Source organism: Lampetra planeri, chromosome 30 (genome assembly GCF_965212315.1).
Source record: "Lampetra planeri chromosome 30, kcLamPlan1.2.h2, whole genome shotgun sequence".
Lineage (NCBI taxonomy): Eukaryota > Metazoa > Chordata > Hyperoartia > Petromyzontiformes > Petromyzontidae > Lampetra > Lampetra planeri.
In genome coordinates, this window is record NC_136136.1 from 12,649,132 (window position 1) to 12,673,109 (window position 23,978).

Genomic DNA, 23,978 nt, shown 5'->3' on the forward strand with positions numbered 1-23,978 from the left:
GAAATAAGTTTCACTTCCAAGCCAAAAGCCAAAGGTTCAGCTCTATGTAATATAACAGTGCTGCATTTATCTACATGTACAATTAAAAGTGAGATCCTGCTTCAACAAGTATTGAGGCGGTGCTCATCACCTGTTACAGCCCCAGCCAGTGGTGGTAATTCCACATTCTTATGGTGGGGGCGAGTCTCTGAATAAGATAACCGCGGTTGAATTTTCCATAAAGTGGTCGTCATTTAGTGACTTCAGAGGAATGGATAAGCTGTAGTCGACCTCTGACGAGGATTTGAACTTGCAACCTTCCGATTGCAAGCCGCACTTTCTAATGCTGAGCCACATGGCTAGTTGTACAATATTACATTCAATACTTTTTTTAAATAAATATATATAATATACCACAAGGCAGTATAAACACCGTAGATTCTGGTTTGAATTCCCCCGAGTAATTAATTAATTTGTTTTAGGAACATAACCATGACCAATGAGGGTCTTGGTAAAAAATACCTTCATCCATTTCCGACTTTTCTTCAGCTTACTGAAGTTGTACAATTGCGCCTTCTCAGCCTTCAGTTCTGTCAAGAGAAACACATTCCGCTGTAGCAAGCCAGAGAAATGCTTGCGATGACAAGCACGAGCTGGTTTAGGCCACAACCCCTGCATCTATTCCTTAAGCTTCTCAAATTTACTGGCTTCCAGTTTAACGCTTCCTGTACAAATTCGCTGTCCTGTTAAAAAGCGCACAAATTTGGGGTGAACCGGCAAATGCAACTCCCAGTCTCATCGCGAGTCCCATCTCTCAACTTCTAATTGACAACCTCGGAGTCTCTCTCGAAGCAGACATGGAAAACATCGCTTCTCTGATACCACTCTGGCCGCCTGGAATTCACTACCTCTTCTCTTACTGCACACTTCGGTGTCGGCATCAACCTTGTGCCAGAATGAGAATACTTTTCAATTTTTTTAATGTGTTCTCCCACACTGCTGAATGTCCTTTAAAAGTTCATTGTGTGCGCGTTACAAATTGGTATTTCTCAATTAATGAAACGTCAACTAGGAACGTGGTGAGGACTCCCTACCTGCTGACAGGAAGCCATTGGCCGGCTGTGCGTAGTGGAACTTGTCCGCCACCCTCTTGCCGTGGCGGTCGCCGCCCTCCTCCTCCTGCTTGATGCAGCCGAGCCGCGTCAAGGCCCCGGCCTCCTCCACTTTCAAGGCAGCTGCTCGGCGAGCCATGCTCCCTGATGCGCAAACAAACAGCACCCGCCCTTTCATTCCACCCGCCACAGCAAACGGCTTCACACGCGGCAACCGACGCAGCGTCATCATCGGCACATTAACCGGAGCAATTGGTAAAGTCTTGCGTCGTCGTGCAACCACTGCCGGAAGGTGCATGCTATAAGACGTGGTGTGATATCGTTAGATATTTCGCTTGTTTATCAAGGAAAGCCGCACCAAGCCTTCAGAAAACATGTTAAGGAGAGTCCTGCCAAGTTTTTGCAGTAGGGGGTGATGTTGCTTTGTGTAATCCCAGTTTGGTAATTTCTCGCTATTTTTTTGTATTGGGATGTTTAGGTCAATACCAGTTACATTGTGTGTTGTTTTCAGCTATGAGAGGAAGCCAGAGAACCCAGATGAAACCCCATGCAGAACAGGGAGATAACATACAAAATCCACAGGGAAAGGCGCCCAAGTCGAGAATCAAACCCAGACCCTTGTTGCCGCGAGGCGCAAGTGTTACCACTGTGCCACCCTGCCACCCTAAACCATATAATTAGACTCATGTGCATTTTTTCCTCGAGGTACATTGATGACATCAATGTAAAAATGGCTCCAGTTGGTGAAGACAGGTACAGGTGTGTTTCGCTTAACGCGTGACACTCCTGTAGGAGCGAGTTTCTAAGCAGTGGAACTGGAACTCTGGGAGAGCGGTAGTACTGTGCTTCAAATTATGTAAAAAAAGGACGAGGTTTAGCGACTGTGATTACGAGCATGGAGGATCGCACAACGGCTTTATTGAGTCTATGTGTCTTGAATAAGCCAAGGAGAAAATAACTGTGCGGTCGAGCGGACCTGCACATAAAAAAAATCAAGCACTCTTTTAATTGTAGGATGTCTCGTAAAGTGCCGATGTCCTCTGGTGAAATGCAATGGTACTGGCAAATGAGGTCTAATGATGTAGATGCTGACCCAGAGCCCTCATTACTTTGATAGTGCATTGTCTTTGAGCTGTACGCCTTTTGGCGTCCTCTGGTCGAGCACCAATTAGGTCGAGGCTCAAAAGAAAGCCGTCCCTTGGTGTGGACCAATCAGTTTCAAGGACAATGCATATATTATTATAGTATGTTTTTTGTTTGCATTTTGACTGCAAGTATTGTGGTTAATGCAGACATTAATCCTTGTAAAAAGGTTTCAGTTTTGTTGCCAGAAACAAGGGGGAAAACCCTATTATTATTGTACCCTTTCAGTTTGTGTGCATGGCTCAATGCAGCGGTTCGTTAAATGCTCATCCAGAAAAAGTGCCCTCAGACTTGCACTTGAATCAATTGATGTGAAAAACCAATGTGATGCAATGGTACATTGACGTCGTAAATTATCACGGTTGCTGAGATCTTGAACCTCACCGTAACTCATGCAGTGCTGGTGCTGTGACCCAGTTTGTCTGACTTTGTAAGCAGACCTATGATGGCCGAACCAGGCCAATCCTTAGTGCTGAGCACACCCCTTGCAATACATGCTGCACATCTTAGCTGGCAACTAACATCACTGATCATCATCACAGCCTTGCTCTTTCACTGAAAAGTGTTGCTTTACTAGCAAGAGGAGGTACGTGCGTTTAAAGTAAAGAGGGAACATAGAAATGGAAGGCATAAGGTAGTAGGCACACGGGAAGGGCCAGCCCCATTTGGTTGAACTGAACTGGGCCCAGCTGGATTCCAATTGGACCCCAGGGAGACCCCAGCGATACCCCAGCAAGGTCCCATCATCGTTCCACCCGAGCTACGACGTGAGATTCATATAAACACGTCGAGCCACCAAGAGGCACCCAAGCTTTGTCAAAGAATGATGTCATCACAGCCAAAGCCAACGAGGCCACTACACCTCGCCAACGCCTTCTCTCCCTCGGCCAGATCGAGCAGCCGAGGGCCCCACCAACACCGAATACTGCTGGAGGGCGGACCGAGGAAGGGGCACCTGTGATCCTGACGGACGGTCGTGCATCCTCAGCCTCGGGGCTTGCCTCCCGCTTGATGTGCAGCAGGCGCTCCGCAAGCCCCGCCTTTGAGTCTTCGCCACTCTCATTGCTGTCATCATCACTGCCAAACACATGCATGCACAAACCCACACACACACAGTGGGGGGGAAGGGAGGGGTGTTAGAACGACGTCCACCCTCTTATAGTGAGATAGATTTTAGAGTCAAGCGCACAGGAACTTGAGCCGCATCATCGGTACAAAACCGGCAAAAGTGTCATTCCCGATATCCAGGTTTCTCAAGAATGTTTATAAAGCTGTTGATGCATTGTAGAATAATTCAACAATGTTATTACCTTATATTATAAATGATCAATGGATATTTAAAAAGTTTCATTCAATTGTTATTCAGGTATATTTAGACTGAGGAATCACCAAACGAATTAGCTATTGAACGCTTGGCTTTATAGATCCTATGACATTATTCATGAAAATAAACAACCGTGCACTGTCATAACTAAATGGCAATGTTGCAAAGTATATAGATGTGGATTATATATAACCTATTCTGAAAAACACTCCCTAAAAAATGTTCAACATTTGTTAAGGAGGTAATTGATATAATTTGGATTGCACAGACCCAGACTCAAATCCACAAGCAGGAGAGGAACTCATCCTCCTGAGTGTCAGCCACCACTGTCTAAATTTCAAGGCTCCCCTCTCTCAGACTCCCCAACAAGGGAACATCATAGCAATCCTTGAGCCACGAAAGCACCTTGGAGCTCACCTGTGTGTCAACGACAAAATCTGTCAATTTTCAAAACACGTTGTGGCTGAATTCACTCACCTCTGTGACCCAATTTCCTTATGCTCCCTTTCCCACCGTCTCTACTCAAAGAAGTATCTGCCTTATTTTCCCATATTTTAATACATTTCTCTTCTATTACCATTCATCTGGAATGGCCTCCATGCCGTAACGTAATGTAAGACCCATGCTGGCAAGATGTTAACTGCCTCGCCCGGTATACAGGTCGTGGGTTTGATCCCAACCCTGACGCCTATATATTTGGAGTTTGTATTATCTCGCCATGGTTGCGTGGATTTTTCACCGGGTCCTCTGGTTTTTCCCTTCACATTTCGAAACATGAATTTAGAGTATTTGGCTGCTATAAATATCCACAAGCTACTTCAATGAGCTATCATTTGTGACCAAGTTGACTTACCTGGTACAATAAAAATAGTTTATTTTATAGTTTAATTCGTTATCTTGCTTGTGGAACTACCCAATTAGTGAGGTGCATTTTAAAGATTACGCAATGTACAGTAATGCAGTATACATTTCAGATCATTACAGGCTATTATGAGTCTCAAGCGTGCAAAGTGTTCATCACACGTTGGCAATAGTGATGACAACAGCTATGGAAACCAAACTAGATCTTCTCAAACAAAACCCATCAGAGCTCCACAATTCTGAAAAAGCACATGGCTCAAATGGAAAAAAATGTCCATTAAAATAAGTCACCTTAAACATAAGAGACCTGAGCCTTTGGATTCAAACACTGTAGAAAAGTGAGCATCGCACTGCATTTTCACAGAGCCGAGTGCAACAGTAAATATAAAGTTTACCGATTGAAGTTGAAGGAGAAAATGTGTGCTCAAGCAGAAGTGGTCAACTCTGCACAAGTGGGTCTCCGGGTGAAGAGATTATTAGGCATGAAAAAGCATCATGAACACTGCCAAGACTTAACATGTGCATGCGCCATCATTCTCCAGAGTGCACCACTCTGCGTCACTCAAAGCCACACTCAAACAATTACGCACAGATTGTAAAAAGAACGAGGCAAGAAATAAACATGCACAGAGCAAGAAAGTAGAAAATGTCTTCTAAAGGAGACAATCATATTAACGAGTTATCACCTGGTTAAAAATGGACAATTATGTAGAGTAAATATGTTATAACTTAACAACCAGAAAAGTAGAAATAACTTCATGCGACTTGGTTGTAATTGGCCAATCTCCAACATTTCACTTCATTGAGCTTTATCATATAACAGGGCCACATGAAGGATCGTAAGCAGGTCACCCTAAATTGGAACACAGAAAGTCCCCAAGTTACGAACGCCCGACTTACAAACAACCGCGCTTTCGAATGAGCGTCCATAAAATATTAACCATACAATGTGCGAACACCAGCTCGCATTTGTGAACCGAACAGCAGAACAATTTTGTTCAGCGAAGCGATCGTCCGCGTTATGTAACGAGTCTCAGCATCCCGCTGTGTTTGTGTGAGTGCGCACGTGTGTGAAATTGAGTGTGTGTGAGAAACATTTAGGCTGGCCTGCCTACGATCCATCCTGGGTTTAACCAGGCTGGATTGTGTGAGGAGCTCACAAGTCCTTGAAAGATCTGGGCAAAGTCCCATCAGTGAGCTCCTCCGGCAGGCAAGGCTGCGTTGGCTGGGTCATGTAGCCCGCATGCCCAGCCACCGCATGCCTAAACAGCTTTTGTTCGGCCGGATCGAGGGGGCTAAACAGGTGCGGCACGGGCTAGAGAAGAGATGGAGTGATGTGGTACAGGAGGACGTGGAGCTGAGTGGACTTGCCGATGACTGGTACCAGCGGTGTCAAGATCGGCCTCAGTGGAGGAGGCTCGTGAAGGACGCTACTGGGCAGTTGGAGGCAGTCGCCCTCCAACAACAACGGAGGGCGGAGGAGCAACGCTCACAACAACGAGCGGAGCGCCGGGTGGCTAAAGCACAGCAAGTTGGTACAGTAGGGGGCACAGGTGGTGCATCAGCCAGTCATCTCGGTCATCTCGGTCAGTCGACCCGTGGCACCTGGGTCTGCCCCGTGACCTCCTGCCAGCGGGCGTTCGACACTTCACGTGGCCTCAAGGTGCACATGGCCTGGCACAAGCGTCGTGGTGACGTCACCTCCACTTAGTGGCGAATGGCGGTTGTTGTGCGTGTGTGAAAGTGAGTGTGCGTATCTGTGCGCGCGTGTGTGCATACGTGCGCTCGCCCCCGTGTGTTTGTGTGGGGAACGGAAGTGCAATGGTTAATGCGCTGTGCTACCAACCCGAAAAGCAAGCCAAGCATCAGGACTCAATGTAAGTGGGAAAAAAACTGCTTTTTTTTTCTTTGCATGTTACTTAATATTACGTTTATTGACTATGCAATATTTATTATTTATGAGTTTAACAAAGCTTCCCTTTTTTGTTGAACCGTAACACGTGTTATAACACTGACTGTATGGGCATTTAAATACAGTACATTAATGTGTTCCAACTTGTGATCTGTTCGACACGAACGGGTCTTCGGAACCAAACCCGTTCGTAAGTCGGGGGACTACCCGTATTGAAAAAAAAATGAAGACAGCACAAGAACAAACACCCCATGTTCTTACAAAGCACCGAATAGAGATCTAAACAAATGTTTGCGCAATCAGCAGCGATATTTTAGCACCGATTAATTACCCATACAAGCACTGATAAGGTTTTGCACACACCAACTTGCACAAAGCTCGTACACCGGCAAAGCTTATGACTAACAAGAGCCACACACCTTCTGGCTTACCCGCTTAACCGTGCTGCACACATTATTCGAATTAACATGAACATCCCCTTGCAGTGTCTACCTCAAAAACAGCATCTCCAAGGTGTTTATGCACCTTTAAACTATTTATTTCCCACTTCACCCCCTCACACGTGAAACACATTGCACTGAATAGCTCAGTTAGCAGATGGAGCACGATTACTGGTACACTTTTAGGCATCACACCTGCCATGAGCGAACAGTGGTTAAATTTTGACTTAAAGCTTTCGTGACTGCAAGAATTCATATTCTTGGGTCTTTCGGTAAAGTCACGTAGATAGGTTCAAAGAAAATAACAAAAATTAACCAAAAACTACGACCGCTTGTGTTGCGATCGAAACGTCGTAGTTTTTAGTTATTTTTGTTATTTTCTTTTAACCTATCTACGTGACTTTACCGAGAAACCCAAGAATATGGTAGTTAAATTGCCGCTTCGGGCGTCAGGCGAGCTATTTTGAAGTTCGACGCCCCCCTGTGAGAGAGCGTGTTTCCTCACCTGACGGGGAAAGTGCGGTTGAGCACGGCTGACACCTGGTGCAGAAAGGGCTCCAGGCGCAGACAGCGCTCCAGGTGCTGGAGCTGCAGGGGGCTGGCGAGGGCCGGTGGGCCGCCCCCGGGTGCTGCGTCTGCTCCGGCCTCCGTGGCCATGGGAACCTAGCGGCTTGCAGCCAACGGGGAGCCTGCACAATGGCCACGAGGAGAGGAGGAGAGGCGACCGAGTGCTTTCGCTGTCATAGTGGCTAGACGTCTGTGGAAAAGAGCTTTATAGCTAATTGGATTCCTCAAGTGCAAATAAATATTTTTATTCTGTATTGCGCAGAACCACAATCATCTGTGGCCGTGTAAACCCACGAACTGCATTCATCGCAAGTCAGGGTTTACTTACAAACCCGTTCACTCGATAAATAATACTAATTCACGAGAACTGCAGAGGAATTAGCATTCCTCTCAAATTTCATTACTCGATATACAGCAATGGAATTGTTCAGTTCGGCCTCCTGAAATGAAGATATCAAGCAATACCAGGATGGGTATTGCACAGAGGTAACTAAGAAATACACAAGAGAATTGGTCATCATTTGGATTTTTTTTATTAGAAAAGCTTACGAATAATATAATGCTAATAATTTCAGAGAAGGTGGTGTGAGTGTTGTGTGTGCAGTGAGTTAATGCTATTAATAGCAATGTTCAACACTGCGGGACAGCGTGAATGTGCATTTTTGCAAACCTTGCCAGTCTTCTTCATGAGAAGAGTGTTTTAAATTTACATTATCGTTCTCCAATTAAACCAAGTGTGTTCTTCCATTCCCGGACAGAGCGGAAAGCATTTTTCTCTTTGGAACAATTCAACAGCAAGGCAGCCGCTCATACAAGCCAGCAACCCAACAATGCCTAGCAAGCCTTTGCCTGAAATCCTCTCAGGTTCTACCTTATCACAACTTCAAGACATCCTTTATCTGTAGACATGGGCACATGGTTCACGCTTGTTTGCCTTTAAAAGAACAAACCCTAGTTTAATCAAGGCAAAATCATTTCTTGCACGTGGTCTTATCACATATTGCTAATGAGAAGGACACAACCCAGCTGTCCGCAAGACTACCATACCTCAGCTGGAGTAGATACCTGCACTTGGGATTAGGTGAGCGCAGCGGTGTAAGTTTGTCTGGGCACGCACAACAGGGACTGCAAATAGCCCAAGCCACTGCTGCTGTGGCTACTGCATGATTATTTATTATAGTGGACACGGAATTCCACTGCTCCCTTTCAAAAAGCAAATGAACACTTGAAAAACATAGATCCAACATCAAAAGCAGGTTTTTATATCATACAACACAGCAAGTGCTGTTGCATTTAGTTGTGTCGTTATATCAACTTGGAATATATGACAGAGCACATATATACAGGAAACATTTTATTAATGTGGAAACGAAATAAAGGTTACACTTACACCGAACGAACAATTTGCGCCCCTCTACAGTCGACACTATGAATACTGATTTATCTCAATCAGCCGTAACAATACTAGGACAAAACTATGTTGCATTTTAGTGCCTGCTTTTCAAAATAACAGGACACGTGCACCAACAAAAAATTATTGCATATCATTGTTACATTCACGTGTGCCTGAAGATATTTCAGAGAGCAAAGCAGAGAGGAAGGTCTTCAGCCAGAACTTGAAAAGAGGCAGGGAGTCAGAAATGCGGAGGGCCAGTGGGAGGAAATTCCAGACAATGGAAGCAGCAGAGAAGGAACGACCTCCCTTTGAGTAAAGATTGGCTAAAGGCTTTGATTGCTGGAGCAAAGGGCAGATGGAGGGGAGTAGATTGAGATGTAGGCAGGAACATTCTTTGAGGATATTTAAGAAAGTTTTTTTTTATTAAAGATGAATGACAACTAGTGGAGGGACCTGGGGATTGTGGCGATGCCGCCACATCTGTAGTAGGTAAGAGGTCCGGTCTTCTCAATTTGGAGTTTGGGGTGAGATATTTGGGGAGTCAAGAGATGACAAAGGCATGTGCATGGGTCAATGGAGTAGATAGGACAAGTGGCAGACACAGGAGATGTTGGTCAGAAATAGGTAGGGGAGACTGCAGAGATCAGATTACAAGGGAGATGAATGAGAGCTCAGGGCTGATGCTAAATACAAGTTATGGCCATTCTTTGTCAGCCTAAGGCCAGACTGTTTACACGTGATGGTAGTCACCTTATGATGAAGGTTCCCATATGATTATCAAGATTGTTTTAATAAGTAAACTTACAGCCCTTTGTCAATCCACTGGTGGATAAAGGGAGGTCTAATCAGGATACCATCTTGACCATTTCCCTTTCCAATGACATGTGTACGTCATAAGTTTTTCTTCCGAATCCGTTCCAATAAAATAACTTAATCAGTACCGAGGCTCCCACAAGGTCATGTGTGGCAGAGTTTGGCATCAGCTATCATGGAGTGCGGTCATGTCGCTACAGTTCTCTGCGGTGAGTACAATGTCTTTAAAAAACAAAGGTGCTACGCCTCTCTAGAATAACGCCAACTGCTTGCACGTTCTGCGATTCAGCGGTGAACGGGGCCCACCCTGCAACAATATAGACATCTCACAATGAGAAAGGGTGAATACTGAAATGATTCACATTAGAGGCCGGATGAGTCATGACTCATAGCAGAGCCTACTTCACGTAATGGGATTGAAAAGATTACCTTGGGTAGAAAGCACAATGCCAGGCATCTAGCAGGTAGAATATACATGTGTCTGAGATGATGCCAGTACAGCATCAATAAATCAATGCCTTACAAGAGGAGTTCTACTCATAGTCTGGTCCAAGTTAGGTGTTCCACGAATGATAACAGGTAAGCTCCACTTCACAACATTATTATTATTTTACAAATGGTGTTGGGGGAAACGAATGTACAAAGGTTTTGGTATCTACATAAATTACCATAAACATCACCAACAAAAAGTAAAACATTATCCAGGGATCAAAGGTAAAATCCAAAGTTATTGCAGTTGGACACAAATTCACAGACTAGAATTTTAGATCATGTGGGAATTACATGAAAGCCATCATCTACCCAAGCAAGGAACAGTGGGGAAGCTATGTAGATAAGCAGGTTGCAAAACATCTGCTCTTAATGTCTACAAAGTTTCAGTCCATTCTGGCTCCAGCTACCAGCTCGGCCACCATTTGTTTTTTACGAGTGTGGAGTTCCTCCTTCACAACAACGCTCCAGTTCACATGCCACAATTTGTCCAGGCTGCTATCACAGAAGTGTGCCTTTAGAGGAACTGAACCATCCAGCATGCAGCCCAGAGTTTGGCCCCATCGACTTTCACTATTGCTACTGTGCCGTTGTATACATAACAATGATAGCGCACGGCCCTTGGTCAAGGCACTTGCTGGACGAAGATCTTCCAGGGCAGTGCCGGTGGTGGAGGATGTTGGCCGCACTTTGCCACGCAAGTCAGTGGATGAATGGTAAAAGTGCGGAACCCGGGAATGATTCAGTAATCGCTCGCCACTCATGATAGCCGTGGCCGGAATTCGAACTCTGGCATCCTGGTTCAGACTACAAGTGCGTAATATCTGTGCCACCGCTCCTCCCCACTTTATCAGTCGGTGAAAAAAATATGTCATCCTCACTTAATGCCAATGTAAACATACAGAGCCACTCAAGACACGGCACAAAAAGCACCACCACCACAACTTATGTAATGCGAGGGTAAATGGGGTTGCTGCTGGACTCTGGCCCAATCACACGACCCAAGGTATTGGGGGCGGAGCCCGGTATGGGGGGCGTGTGAGAGGGGCCGCCGTTCACCTCGGCTCCAATGGGAAGCGAGGTGAATGGAGGTGGAGCCAGCAGGGCAGTATGAGAAGGCCGGATCTGACGATCCGGAAGGGAGGAGTCACGGTCACGTGGGAGAGAGGTTATAGAGGGGAGCCCGGAAGAGATCGAGGCCAGTTGATGGAGTGAAGAAGCGGGACCACGTTGGGTGGCCGCCGCGCCATCAGCCAAGGAGCGGACGGAGGAGCGGACGGAGGAGCGTGCGGGGCACGCGAGAGGAGCGTGCGAGGCACGCGAGAGGAGACGCTGGTCCCTTGTCAGGACCAGCGGGGTGTGAGGATGAGTGGAGGAGCTGAGGAAGAAGCGCGTGCGCGGGGCGCGCGAGACGACGCTGGTCCGTGGAAGAGGCCAGTGGGGGGTGCGGAGAAGAACCTAAATAAAAGACAAGCGGAGACCAGCAGTGCCTGACGGAGTCTTTTATTACACTGGAGTCAGAAGTGGAACGAGATGTCGAAACATCTCAAGAAAAAGAATATACCTGCACCATCTTCAGAAGATGAAGAGGACCTTCCACCGGCGGTGGGGGTCCCGACCATGGTAGGGGGGGGGCACCGAGGACGGCTAGCGACACGTGGCAGTCCAGCTTGATTCGTTGCAGGCCGTTCTGCTGGATTTTGTCATTCTGGTGGCGCCAGCGACGATGCCGGATCGGCCACGGGGCGGGCCTTCGAGCGGGGAGCCTTCGGGTGGGGCCAAGCCGTCCACCATTGGGGCCTCTGCGATGCTTCCGACCCTCTCCGACACGCGGCAGGACGCCGCCATCTTGGGTGTGGTCTCGGACGAATGGCGGGAAGCCGCCATCTTGTCGCCACCGCGGCGGGAAGCCGCCGCCATCTTGAACATCGGGGCGAAGAGGCGGCCATGCGCTGCCATCTCGGAGGCGCCGCGTGGTGTGCATCCTGCTGCTGAGCAGCTGTTTTGCGGGAAGGAGCCGCAAGGAGAGGGCGCCGACGCTGCTGCTGCCGGGGCGGGAGTACCTCCGTCCTGGCTCGTGTGCGAGACACCGGAGCAGTCGCTAGAGGACGCCGCGCTCACCGTCCGAGTTCTTCGAGGCGTCTCAAGTCACCACCCTGCCGTCCTCTGCTCGCTGCAGCCCCGGGCGAGTCGTGACAATATGCACCCGGCCCTAACACACACCTCACCCATCTTGCTTGTGCCGGGGTGCGATTGTTTGTATGTCTCGAGCGTGCGGAGCGCGGGTCGGGGTGTGTGTGTGTGAGGATGGACGGGCTGTCTGTTTGTGTTGCTCTGTGTCAAATAGTGGTTATGCATTGCGGCATGGGGATGTTATCTTGATGGCGAGGTTAATTATTAATTCGGTTGCGTCGAGTGTCCCGCGCTGTTGCTGTTACCATCCCGTGGGTTGCCGTGTGCGACGTGGTTATTTTGATGATTTTTTTTTTGCTGCTTGTAATCGCGATATGCTGACTGCATGTACTGTATAGACTTTCTGTACGGATACGGAGTGCGGTGCATTGTTTTGACCATTGGGTTCGGGATTGTTATTAGTTGTGCGTACCTGTTCGGAAATTGGTCAATTCGGAGGGGACCCTAAATTTTGGTTGTATGGGTGTTACCGGTTGTGCTAACCGGATGTGGACTTGAAGGGGGAGTGGAGCGCCTGTTCGTCACTCCTGCTCTACCAGTTGCTCTCTGAAGTTGGACTTGAGCCAGGCGGATAGAACAGCAACACGGACACGCTCTAAGACACCGCATTCCTGGTTTATGCCCGTCGGCCGTTCTTGCGTGTCAGTTACCGTTGTTGTGTATTGCTTTCCGTTCCTTAATTCTTCTTGCTTGTTGGACGGAAGACGGACCGGTGTTCCGTACCGGATCCAGATCCCTTCCCTTTCGTTAATTGTGTTTGTCGTTGTACTCTTCGTTGTGTCTGGGGTGATTCCTGATTGTGATGCCGTCGCTTGCATTATTTTATCCTATTGCAGCCGGGACGGCTGGATTTTTCATCAGGGGGGGGTGGGTCATGTAATGCGAGCGTAAATGGGGTTGCTGCTGGACTCTGGCCCAATCACACGACCCGGGGTATTGGGGGCGGAGCCCGGTATGGGGGGCGTGTGAGAGGGGCCGCCGTTCACCTCAGCTCCAATGGGAAGCGAGGTGAATGGAGGTGGAGCCAGCAGGGCAGTATGGGAAGGCCGGATCTGACGATCCGGAAGGGAGGAGTCAGGGTCACGTGGGAGAGAGGTTATAGAGGGGAGCCCGGAAGAGATCGAGGCCAGTTGATGGAGTGAATAAGCGGGACCACGTTGGGTGGCCGCCGCGCCATCAGCCACGTGGCTGATGGGGCTTCGGCACACCGTCGGCCAGCGGTGTGCGGAGTGGGCGAAGGAGCGGACGGAGGAGCGTGCGGGGCACGCGAGAGGAGCATGCGTGGCACACGAGAGGAGCGTGTGTGGCACGTGGGAGGAGCGCGCGGGGCACGCGAGAGGAGCGCGCGGGGCACGCGAGAGGAGCGCGCGGGGCACGCGAGAGGAGCGCGCGGGGCACGCGGGAGAAGCGCGCGTGGCACGCGGGAGGAGCGTGCGGGGCACGCGAGAGGAGACGCTGGTCCCTTGTCAGGACCAGCGGGGTGTGAGGACGAGTGGAGGAGCTGAGGAGGAAGCGCGTGCGCGGGGCGCGCGCGAGACGACGCTGGTCCGTGGAAGAGGCCAGTGGGGGGTGCGGAGAAGAACCTAAATAAAAGACAAGCGGAGACCAGCAGTGCCTGACGGAGTCTTTTATTACACTTATATGCCATGTCTTGTTTGGCTCTAGGCCGAGCACTCACTCTCATTCACACCCAGTTACTGTTGCACAAACATTAACCTCAAGCCAAACCCTTAGTTTATCCGTGAGACAGCTGGCAAAATTCAGCATCTCCTTCATTAAGATCTGCATTTCCATAATGACATGGTGAAAATAGGCACGTAAATTTAAAAAAGAACACAAACTAGAAAACGCATATTTTTTTAATATCTTCTTTAAGCGCATTACTGGAGGAAAAGAAAATTAACTAAATCACCAGACAAACACACTTGTCAAAGCCACAGCTATATGCCACATACATTACACATGAGCTGTGTAGGTGGGATTCCTACTGACAATGATAACTTTGCAATACAATGCACCTAATTAGAGAAGTAAAATTAGATATTCTGATCCAAATCTGTGAGTCTGCCAAACATGTTTAACATTTTCTAATGCAATATGGCATGTTACCAATTGTCTTGCCTCACGGCAGATGGGGAGCGTACGTTCACAGGAAGTTCCTGTTTTTTGATGCTAATGTTGGTCACGTGACCAGGAAGTGACGATGTTAGATTTCCACTGTACCACACGGGCGTCAGCCATTACACAGATAAGTCAAGATGGCGGCACGCATCGCATCTCAGTGAGACCACAGCCGCACTTGTCCATTGTGGGAGCTTAAGAAGCATTATCTGTAAGTTGTTTATATTCCTATAATATTGGAAATGCTGTTGTAATGTTGGAATGACCGTTATAGCAATGTAAATGCCTTTATGGTGCCGTTAAGTTGTTGTAGTAAATACGAGGCCTAGTTAGTAACAAAGCCTGTGACTTTCCTTATTGTGGATGTTACTTGTGATTTAGTAGGTCGAGTCAGACTTGTGCCTATGTTGCGATCCTGAGAGTGATGACGAAGTATCTCATCCACAGTTTAGTGTTAAGTGTAATGCTGTACATTTGGGGTGCAGTGTATTCACACTATGTGCCTGTATGCAACGCACCAGCTTGTGCCTTTGTCTAGTTGTTCAGGGGTAATGTGGGGGCCTGGTCCTTCCAGGATCTATTGTTATCTGAGACAATGTTCTGATGCTGTGGTGTTCATTGTGTGGGTGTTTCCGAATTATAACAGATGCTGTATCTGTGTTTTCTCACCAGTTTTACCTGTTACAATCAATAAATGACGATCGGAGTTGGACGGTCATCCTGGCTCCGAGGGTTTATTGAACACATGGTTATCTACTCGACTAGCGGTGCAACGCAGCGTACGGCGAGGCCGAGATACCAATACAGAAGTGCAATTATCTGTCTGCAAATAGCAGATGTTGAGCCCATGCATATATCGGATAAAGATATTGAGCCCTTGTGTCTATTGGGTTAGAATGTTGAACCCATGCCTTTGTAGGCAGAGGTGGGTGATTAAAGTGGTCTTTCTCAAACCACTGTAGGTTTACTGACCTTTGCTATGCATATGCAAGTTAAGCCACAACAAGTTACACGTACCTGATGGTTACTAACCACAGATCGCCGCACCACGGGGCTTATAACAACTGGAGTTTGAGAAACAGTGGCTTGTAGGGTCAACGTCTATGTCCGTGATGGGGTATTAAGCCGGGATTCTTGACATCCTCGATTCAAATAGTGGGCATTCACGAAAGACTACAGAGGGGCTCTTTCACGGGTAATGCGTTTGTTTCAGCATCATCATTAATGATAATAAAACACACACATGTCACAGTTACTTCAGTCAAGCCTAGCTCTGAAGGCTAATTGAGCAGATAGGCAGAGAACTACTCAACCATGTGCACATCTCAAGATGCCACAGTCCATTGGATAAGCTAAGCCCTGAGGAATATCAGCCTCTCTCCCAAGTGGTCCCACCGTCACAAGGGGTTTGGCAATGGAAAAAGCTCTGCAATGCGCTTAAATATCAGCAATGCAATCACTCTATTATTAAAGTATATTCTATCAAACTCTTCAGAATAATACATAAAACACACTGCTTTTGCTCACAGAATAATGTTTTTGAGGCACATGCCTTGAGCGTAATGCAAAAGCAAGCCTGGTACTGATGGTCATGAAATCTAGCTTTCAAATTCATAAAAAGTGGAGAGTTTTATATTGGTAATGTGCTTATATGTTCATATACAGAAAAAAATATGTTCTGCACGGGCATTTATATGTATTTGGTAATGCAGCATTAGTGATGCCAGAAATATATTCAATGGATTTTTTTCATCGGGTGAAAACCTATTTCCTGTCATATTGGCAGGAAAAAAAATCGAATTTAGGATATGACATTAACTCCTAATGCCCACTGTCATGAATATCGTCACTGGATCTTTATCGTCTATTCATTGCAATGCTTTAGTCAATTCTCTACTGAACGTTCTGCAAAATATGCAACGTGGATGTGGGAGCTAAACATTAACAGTGTGATCCAGCCGTGCTCAAATCCTGTTAAATGAGGTTTAACCTGTTCCAAGACTTAAACCTGGGAGAAAATGTAAGGCTGTAATTGAAGAAAAAAACCCTACTGCAACACTGCCTTTGTATAATTATATCTGTAAATAAAAAACACGGTTTAATTTCAGTTGAAAACCAATGCACAATACGACTGGTAGAGCAGCAGGCAGCCTTTTTGCACTGTACCAAGTCTTGCCTGCAGCAGTTTCAACACGACATTCCTTCCGGGTGGATACAGATCAGACCCCACACTGCTCCACTGCAGGAACGTGCTTGCACACTGCGTTTTTTAGCATGCGCCACAACCGCTGACTGGGAATAGGCGACCGTGACGAGGCTTGCGAGACCACAAGGCCTGAGCGACGGAAGGAGAAGGCTTAGGGCGAGCGCTGCTGCACAGCCCACGCTTGCTGCGTTTTGTTAACAATGCATTTGGCTGCCGCGCGCAAGGCATGAGCGCACGCCCCGTGCATTGACAAAGTCATCATCGTGGCTAAAATGAATACAAATATTCATTTGCACCATTAAGTAAAAAATGCGAGCACAAAAAAATACTTAGCGACGTACTGAGGAAGCGATACTGTACGCAATATAAACATTTCCGCATTGAGTTTCATTTCAGACCCTCCCTGTTCGTGTTCTTTAGGTTCCAGTCGAGTAGTTCATTTGGCAATTTAGCAACAACAAAACAAGTGTGGCTTTTATTTGTCATGTCCCTTGCTATTGCAGCGACTCCAAAAGCTAAATATGACTCAGTCGGTGCTATTGTAATTGTTTTATATTTTCCCTCTTCAATATCTCTGTCGCATTTCCACATGAGGAGCCATGCACACATTTAGCTTATTTAGCTAATGCACAAGACATTGGTCACATAGGTCTCCTCAGTTTCATATTTAATGACAATTCCAATACCGGTTCAGATATAATATTGCGTAAGCAAATTTGGGATTTAAAGAGACAGCATACAATAACTTATATGTGGGAATGTTAAAGGGTTGTATGTTTGATTTATATTAGCCTGAAGGTTTAGAATATATGCTGCATAAATGACAAGAAATAAAACGGTGAATGCCACAAACACTACATACTGGCAAGCCTATATAGGAAGCGTTCTCAGGGTGCTTCAAATAGCAAGTGCTTGTTTTTCTAGCCCTCTGAATGCCAAACAAATAATTAGTTATCTGACTATCTGAATTGGAAACTGAAAAGTAAAGGGTTATTTTTTGTATAATTAGGTGAATAGAAGAGACCATGCGACTGGAAAAAGTAAAAGCAGGAAGACAGGTGTTAGAAGAGTGAGATCTGTTGGGAAAGTGAGGGATGCATTACGAGAGTGAAAGATGCAGTGAGATGAGTGGAGGCAAGAAATACAGAGGCCTAAGACAATGTGGGTGAGAGATGCAGTTGCAACGGCAGAAAGCAGGCGGCAAATGGGACCGATGCAGCGAGATGAGAGATAAAGGCCAACCATCTATGTCTGAGATTATCACAGTTGGCTACATAAGGTGTGAAAGAAGTTCAACATACATAAATAAAGAGATGGTAAGGCCCATTGAGCTAGGCAGTTCTTTAACAACAGCAGTGGTGGCAGTTAAGGACATTGCAAGGTGGAACTGTGCAAACTAACGAGAGCAAAAAAGTATTACCATGAAAACCCATGCCAGAATTAAGTGGAAACACGTTAAACGATTAATAGTGCTTAAAACAAATAAAAAGATGTAACTAAAACGTATGCACAGCCTCAGGACATGATGGCATAACAGTTCCAGCATTTGTGATTGTGGCAGAAGCAATCCTGCTTCCTGGTCTTCAAGAAAACTTATTCAAGGTACCAATTACAATTTTAACCATGGCAAATTAAGCATTCATTTATATATTACATGATGAAAGATGGAAGAATTTACTCACAAACAGATAAACAGGACACAATCCTTTGATATATTAAACACTAGTTGCCATGAATCAAATGTATTTTAAAGATGAGGATAAACCATAATCTTTGGTTCTTTCGGTAAAGTCACGTAGGTATGAAATAAAATAAATCACGATGTTTCAGGCGCAACACACGCGTCCGTCATCAGGTGGGAAAGCATGGTCTTCTGCTGAGGAAAGCAAGGCATAGAGGGAGAGAGACACATTCTACAAACATAATGAGGGTACCCCAATGGGTTCTCCATTATCGCCAGTGGTAGCGAATGTTTTCATGGAGAAATTTGAGACAGATGCCATCCAGACATCTACCCTATGTCCTTCTTTGTGGAAGAGATACGTAGATGACACGTTCGTCATCTGGCCACATGGCCTGCCAGCACTGAACCAATTTCTCAACCACATCAATTCCATACAGCCGTCTATCAAATTCACCATGGAAGTGGAAAAGGATGGCAAGCTACCATTCCTGGATGTTTTGATTGAGAAGAGACCTGATGGCTCGTTGGGACATTCGGTCTACAGGAAAGCCACCCACACGGATGCCTATCTAACGCCTGACTCCCACCACCACCATCCAGCCCAGAAGAATTCCCTCATAAAAACACTACACCATAGGGCCCGTTGCATCTCCGACCAACACCAACACCTGAGACCACGTTCATGAACACAAGGCGGATCTGAAACACGGTAGGACCAATACCTCTGCCGTTCCTGATCATTGTTTTAACGCTGTGGGCTCACACGAAACAGATTTTTCCAAGATGGAGGTACTCTGCAAACCTACCGGCTACCTTCAGAAATTTCTACTCTTTGGTTCTTTCGGTAAAGTCATGAAGCCATCCATATATATAAACACAGACACAACTTCAACCGAGAAGATGGGTACAAACTGAGCAATCATTGGAAGGACGTTATTAACCAGGTAAAGTCTTAACTGACTGATGTTTCAATCCTACCTGCCTATGTCAGCTGTTATTTCCGACTGTCTCTCTCTCTCTATGCCTCTCTTAGATCTCTCATGCTCACATGTCCTTTGCATTGCACTCTCATACTCACATGCCCTTTGGATTGCACCCGTTGGGTTGCACTCCCTCGTCGAGGAGGCCGCTCTCCTCCCTTTCTACAGTTACATGCAAATTTCTCACATTAACATCATGCTAATCTCTCACATTAACATAGCCACTTCCGTGCCCTCGTAGAGGAGGCCGCTTTCCTATCTTACAGTTACATTCTAATTTCTCACAATGACATCACTAGCCCCGGCCACTTCTTTATGACCCTTGGGCTACACCTATTTCAAACCTTTTAAAACAGTCTGCCTCAGCAGCAGACCATGCTTTCCCACCTGATGACGGACGCTTGTGTTGCGCCCAAAACGTCGTGATTTATTTAATTTTATACCTATGTGACTGTATCAAAAGAACCAAAGAGTATGGATTCCTGCAGTCACGAAAGCTTTAAATTAGGATAAACCATGCATAAACTACGAAGATCGAGGAGCTTACTTATAGCATTCACAATCGTGGCAGAAGTAATCCTGCCACAAGGCCTGAACAAACATGGCTAGCTAAGTTTATATGTGGAATACAGTACTAAGATTGGTTATGAGGACATATGTAGGGACATGAGAAGAAAAATACAGATACAATTCAATAATGCCATGAGACGAGAGAATATAAATTCAGCGAAGATAAGTTTTAATATGGACACATTTCAGGTATCGAATTAGTAAAAAAAGAAAAGTGAGAAAATGGCGTGAAAATGTATTATTGATATAGAAATCAGTGAGATAAGGTGTGTATTTATATATTCAGACAACATGGGCAATGATGAGATGCATTGGTATGAAATAAAATGCAGATGTGCATTGTAATCACAAGCTATAGAAGAGTGAAACTCAATCCAAACCTCATTAATGCCCATTAACAGAGTTAAAAAAATCTTAAAATGTCAGTCTTTACAGTCAATGGGTGCAAAGACAAACAATCTATTCCTTCACCGTCGCATTCACATGGCATCATAGGTACAGACCCGACCAAACATTAACTTTTGACAACTTGCCATGTAGCTGGTTTGTTCACCAACCATTCGCTGGTCAAATGCGATATGCGTCTGTTGTACTCACACTGTCTTAACTAGATGTCGAAAGCTGTAAGCAATAATTTTATCCTGTTCCCCTCACTATCCGCAATGCTGGGAGAGGTTTATGACCGTAGCTCTTGCTATCGCTATGGCAGCAATGGGTACCAGGCCAAGAACTCAGCAGGAACCCGAGCTAATAATGTTTCAGCTCGAGAAAGCGGAGGATCAATTCACACCAACTACTATTCCCATATTCTATAATGTGGAGACAAATGTGCTCACAGTTCTAGAGTCATTCAATGCTGCAATGACGATTGGTGGTTGCGAGATGCCTATTATCACAATACGATATTTCATTGCATTAACATGTCAATTTTAGAACCATCATATTACCATCATTAAGGGCAAGCATGACAGGGGCAGAATACAAATCTTTCTTTAGACTGGAGGAATCTGGCAGTCCTGCATATATGCCATATTCTCTGTTGGTTCAACAGATGTGTACGGAATTTACACAGGCAACAGATACATTATTTGTGGACCAAGAGGTATCACGGGATTGTCCTGGTGCTCCTACACTATGTGATCCTTAACTATACCAGTGTACATTTAATCTAATAAATATACATATAAGGGAGGCTGATCAATGGGTCGCTCCCTGCTGGCTAACCTCTCTACGTATTCTGCTGACTTGGTGCTTGCTCCTTATTTTGAGTTCGGGTCCCGTCAATTGAACATGCCTACACAGGCATCGTCATTGAGAACCTTATACGAGCATTGGGGTGGTTTAGTTTGGGGAAGTTCCTATATCTGGGCAGTGTGTTCACAGGTGGCTCTGTTTTTCTGGACAGCACGGGTAATGCTCCAACTAAGTTGATATGCAATGTTTCATCGGCTTCATAATGCTGTGTGAAAGCTACCTGGCCTCACGCTCCACACTCAGCTCCAAGTCTTCTTAGCCAAGCTCACCAGCCGCTTGTTATATCTTCGCTCGTGTCATGTGGACCCCCTCGTAGGAACACTTGCACCAACTTCACATTAACAGGTTGAACTGCCTACTATATATCCTCAATGGTTGGATTGCGCTGGGAGCTAACACAGTTGAGATATCTGGACACAGTCCTGCGAGTGGGATTATTTGGCAGGTCAGTATGCACTGGCCATGGAGCCCGAAATCCCAAGCATTGCCAGTTTGATCGGATAGAGGGGGTTAAACCGGCGCTGCAATGGCAAGAGGTGGGTGTACGAGGTGCACAGGACGATCCTGGGGCCGAGTCGACTTGCCGATTACTGACGCCAGTGGTGTCAAGATCGGCCTCTGTGGAGGGTGCTCGTGAAATACGCTACTTCCTGGGCACTTGTTGACCGTAGCCATCCTCAGAGCACGGACACTAATATCGAGTAGAACGTGAGGCAGATACAACACAGCCAGTTGACACTTCGGGGAGTGCAGGTGGTAACATTTACCAGGCAGGTTGTCCCAGTTAACCCATGGTGAACACCCGGGTCTCTCCACAAATCACACGGCTTGAAAGAGCACCTAGCTTGGAAACAAGCGATGTCGGGTCTCTTTACTGCCACTGGCAGTGTCGGATGGCGGCTCGTGTGTACACGTGTGTGCGTGTGCTTGGCAATGACTCGGACGCCTGGGTGTGGATGGCGCAGCACACGGCCTCATGGCTAGGCCCATCTCATGCCCGGTTCAACATCTCCCGGCAGGGCCACGGCGTCCTCCTCCTCCTCGCCGTGGTGACCTCTAGCGCAGCGCGGCCATGGCGGCACAGTGCGCACTGTACATCAGCACGTGTCCCCGGCGGGGCTCGCCTCGCTCGCCTCTTATTCGCTCATTTAAACAGATCACATTATATGGCGATATCGACAGTGGCTCGGCACCAGTATACATCGCCCAAATTAACTCCGACCGAGCACAACATATCCCAAGTCGGGTATTTCAGTCGCTAGTCTGGCTGTACATATCGAGTGTACACGTGGGATTCGCTCACAAAATAAATTTTATATTGGGTCTGACGCAGCCCAAGGCGAGTTAATGAGCCCGTATGGATGGGGTTCGAACCACCAGTATCCGCAAAGCCGCGCCTGTAACCCAAACCAATTCCCTCCTCAACCCGGCCAGTTTACCCAGCAGAAATCCTACATTAAACGTCCAACGGTTGAATTTCGTTTTTTTAACAAGCCTCGGACCCTTCAATTCTGCTGAAACTATGTACACATTAACAATAACGAGTGCAATTCTCAGCACGGCATCGTAAAATCAACACTGATGGTTTAATGTTTGAGCACCACACGGCCAAGGGTCCGGAGATCCTCCAGCATCGGGACCTCCAACTCAGTCCTGAACCGACCCAGACCCGGTCAACTGAGAGTTCAACAAACGCACCTCACGGGACCCGACCCGGTCTAGACCCGGGGGTAGAAGCGCAGAGACCCAGCGCGGCCCGGCCAGGCGCGACACGACCAGCGTGGCCCAGGCGGACCCGACCCTACCAGGCCAGACCCCGCGCCGGGCGACCCTGGAGGAGCCCAGAGCCCTCCCGCAGCCCGCGAGACGTGAGGCCACGTCGCCTGCCCGTCCGCAGAGCCGCGTGGCCCGCTCACCTCTCGCCGCCCTCCGCCTCCTGCGCGTCGGCCCGTGCTCTCCTCGTCGCCTCTCCTCGTCGCCTCTCCTCCTCGCAATCCTCCTCGCTCCTCTACGCCCGGCGAACGCCGCGGCGCTGCCTGCGTTAGCACGGGGATCACGCGGCTTGAGCGGCTGCGTGCGCGGCTGTGTGCCGCTCGGCGGCAGGAGCAAGGCGCGGCGCCACCGGCTGCTGCTGCGTCTGCGGCTGCTATTGCTATGGCGCGGGCCGGACGCGTTGGCGCCTCCCGCGCGCGCGTCCCTCCTGCCCTCCCTGCGCCGCCGCTTCCCTCCTCCAAGCCGAGCGCCGCCGCCCGCCATTGCGCCTCCACCGCCAGGGCCGGCCCGGCCGCGGCTCGACCAATCGCACGTCGAGCGACGCTCGCCCGCCCCCCGGAGCGCCCCGCCCGCGCCGCACCCGGCCGCGCAGAGCCGCCCCCTCCAGGGCGATCCGCGTCAGGCGAGGACGGGGGGCCCGAGCGCGGCCCTGTTTGCGGGGGGTCGATCCCGAGCGAGCGCTCGACCCGCTCGGCGCTCGATTGCTCTTCCCGCGCCTTCCGGAGATTGCCGAAGGTGACGTCGGGGCGCGGTGGGGCGCGCGGGGCGGGGTGCGCGCCGAGCGCGGGAAACTCGCGTCACGTGACGCCTCGGGCCGCGCGGCGGTTAGGATTACAGCAACAATGGGCAATATCAACGACGTTGTTTGAAAACAACAATAGCAGCAACGACACGTTACGTACGACTAATGTTGTGGGGAATACAATGTAAGCGATGAACATTGAAAAAATATCTATAACGAAAAAATGGATGCCATATGTGATGAGCCCACTTGTGCAAGGCGCCGTTGGGGCAGGGGTTGGTGGATCACGCAGGGAGGAGTGAAACTGCCACATCGGCTGACCCAATACCGCCCCCACACGAAGCCGAAAATACTCAATACTGTAATGGGAATGGCCAAAACACCCCATCATTTTGGAGTGGTTGGTGAAAGTGTGGTGC

At 47.7% G+C, this 23,978-nt stretch overlaps 1 protein-coding gene across 2 annotated transcripts in view; it reads right to left on the bottom strand.

Moving 5' to 3' along the window:
* The window catches only part of INO80 (INO80 complex ATPase subunit), a 96,510-nt gene extending 73,226 nt beyond the window's left edge, over positions 1-23,284 (bottom strand). Inside the window, exons 1-6 of one of the 2 annotated variants that reach the window (XM_078608826.1) lie at positions 22,961-23,284; positions 19,319-19,382; positions 7,277-7,460; positions 3,190-3,311; positions 1,074-1,235; positions 502-569 (exon numbers count right to left, since the gene is read on the bottom strand). In XM_078608826.1, the coding sequence (XP_078464952.1) occupies positions 502-569; positions 1,074-1,235; positions 3,190-3,311; positions 7,277-7,428 (504 nt within the window). In that variant the 5' untranslated portion in view covers positions 7,429-7,460; positions 19,319-19,382; positions 22,961-23,284. The remainder of the gene's footprint in view (positions 1-501; positions 570-1,073; positions 1,236-3,189; positions 3,312-7,276; positions 7,461-19,318; positions 19,383-22,960) is intronic. The other variant, XM_078608825.1, reaches the window with a different exon arrangement.
* Between the last annotated feature and the right edge of the window lie 694 nt (positions 23,285-23,978).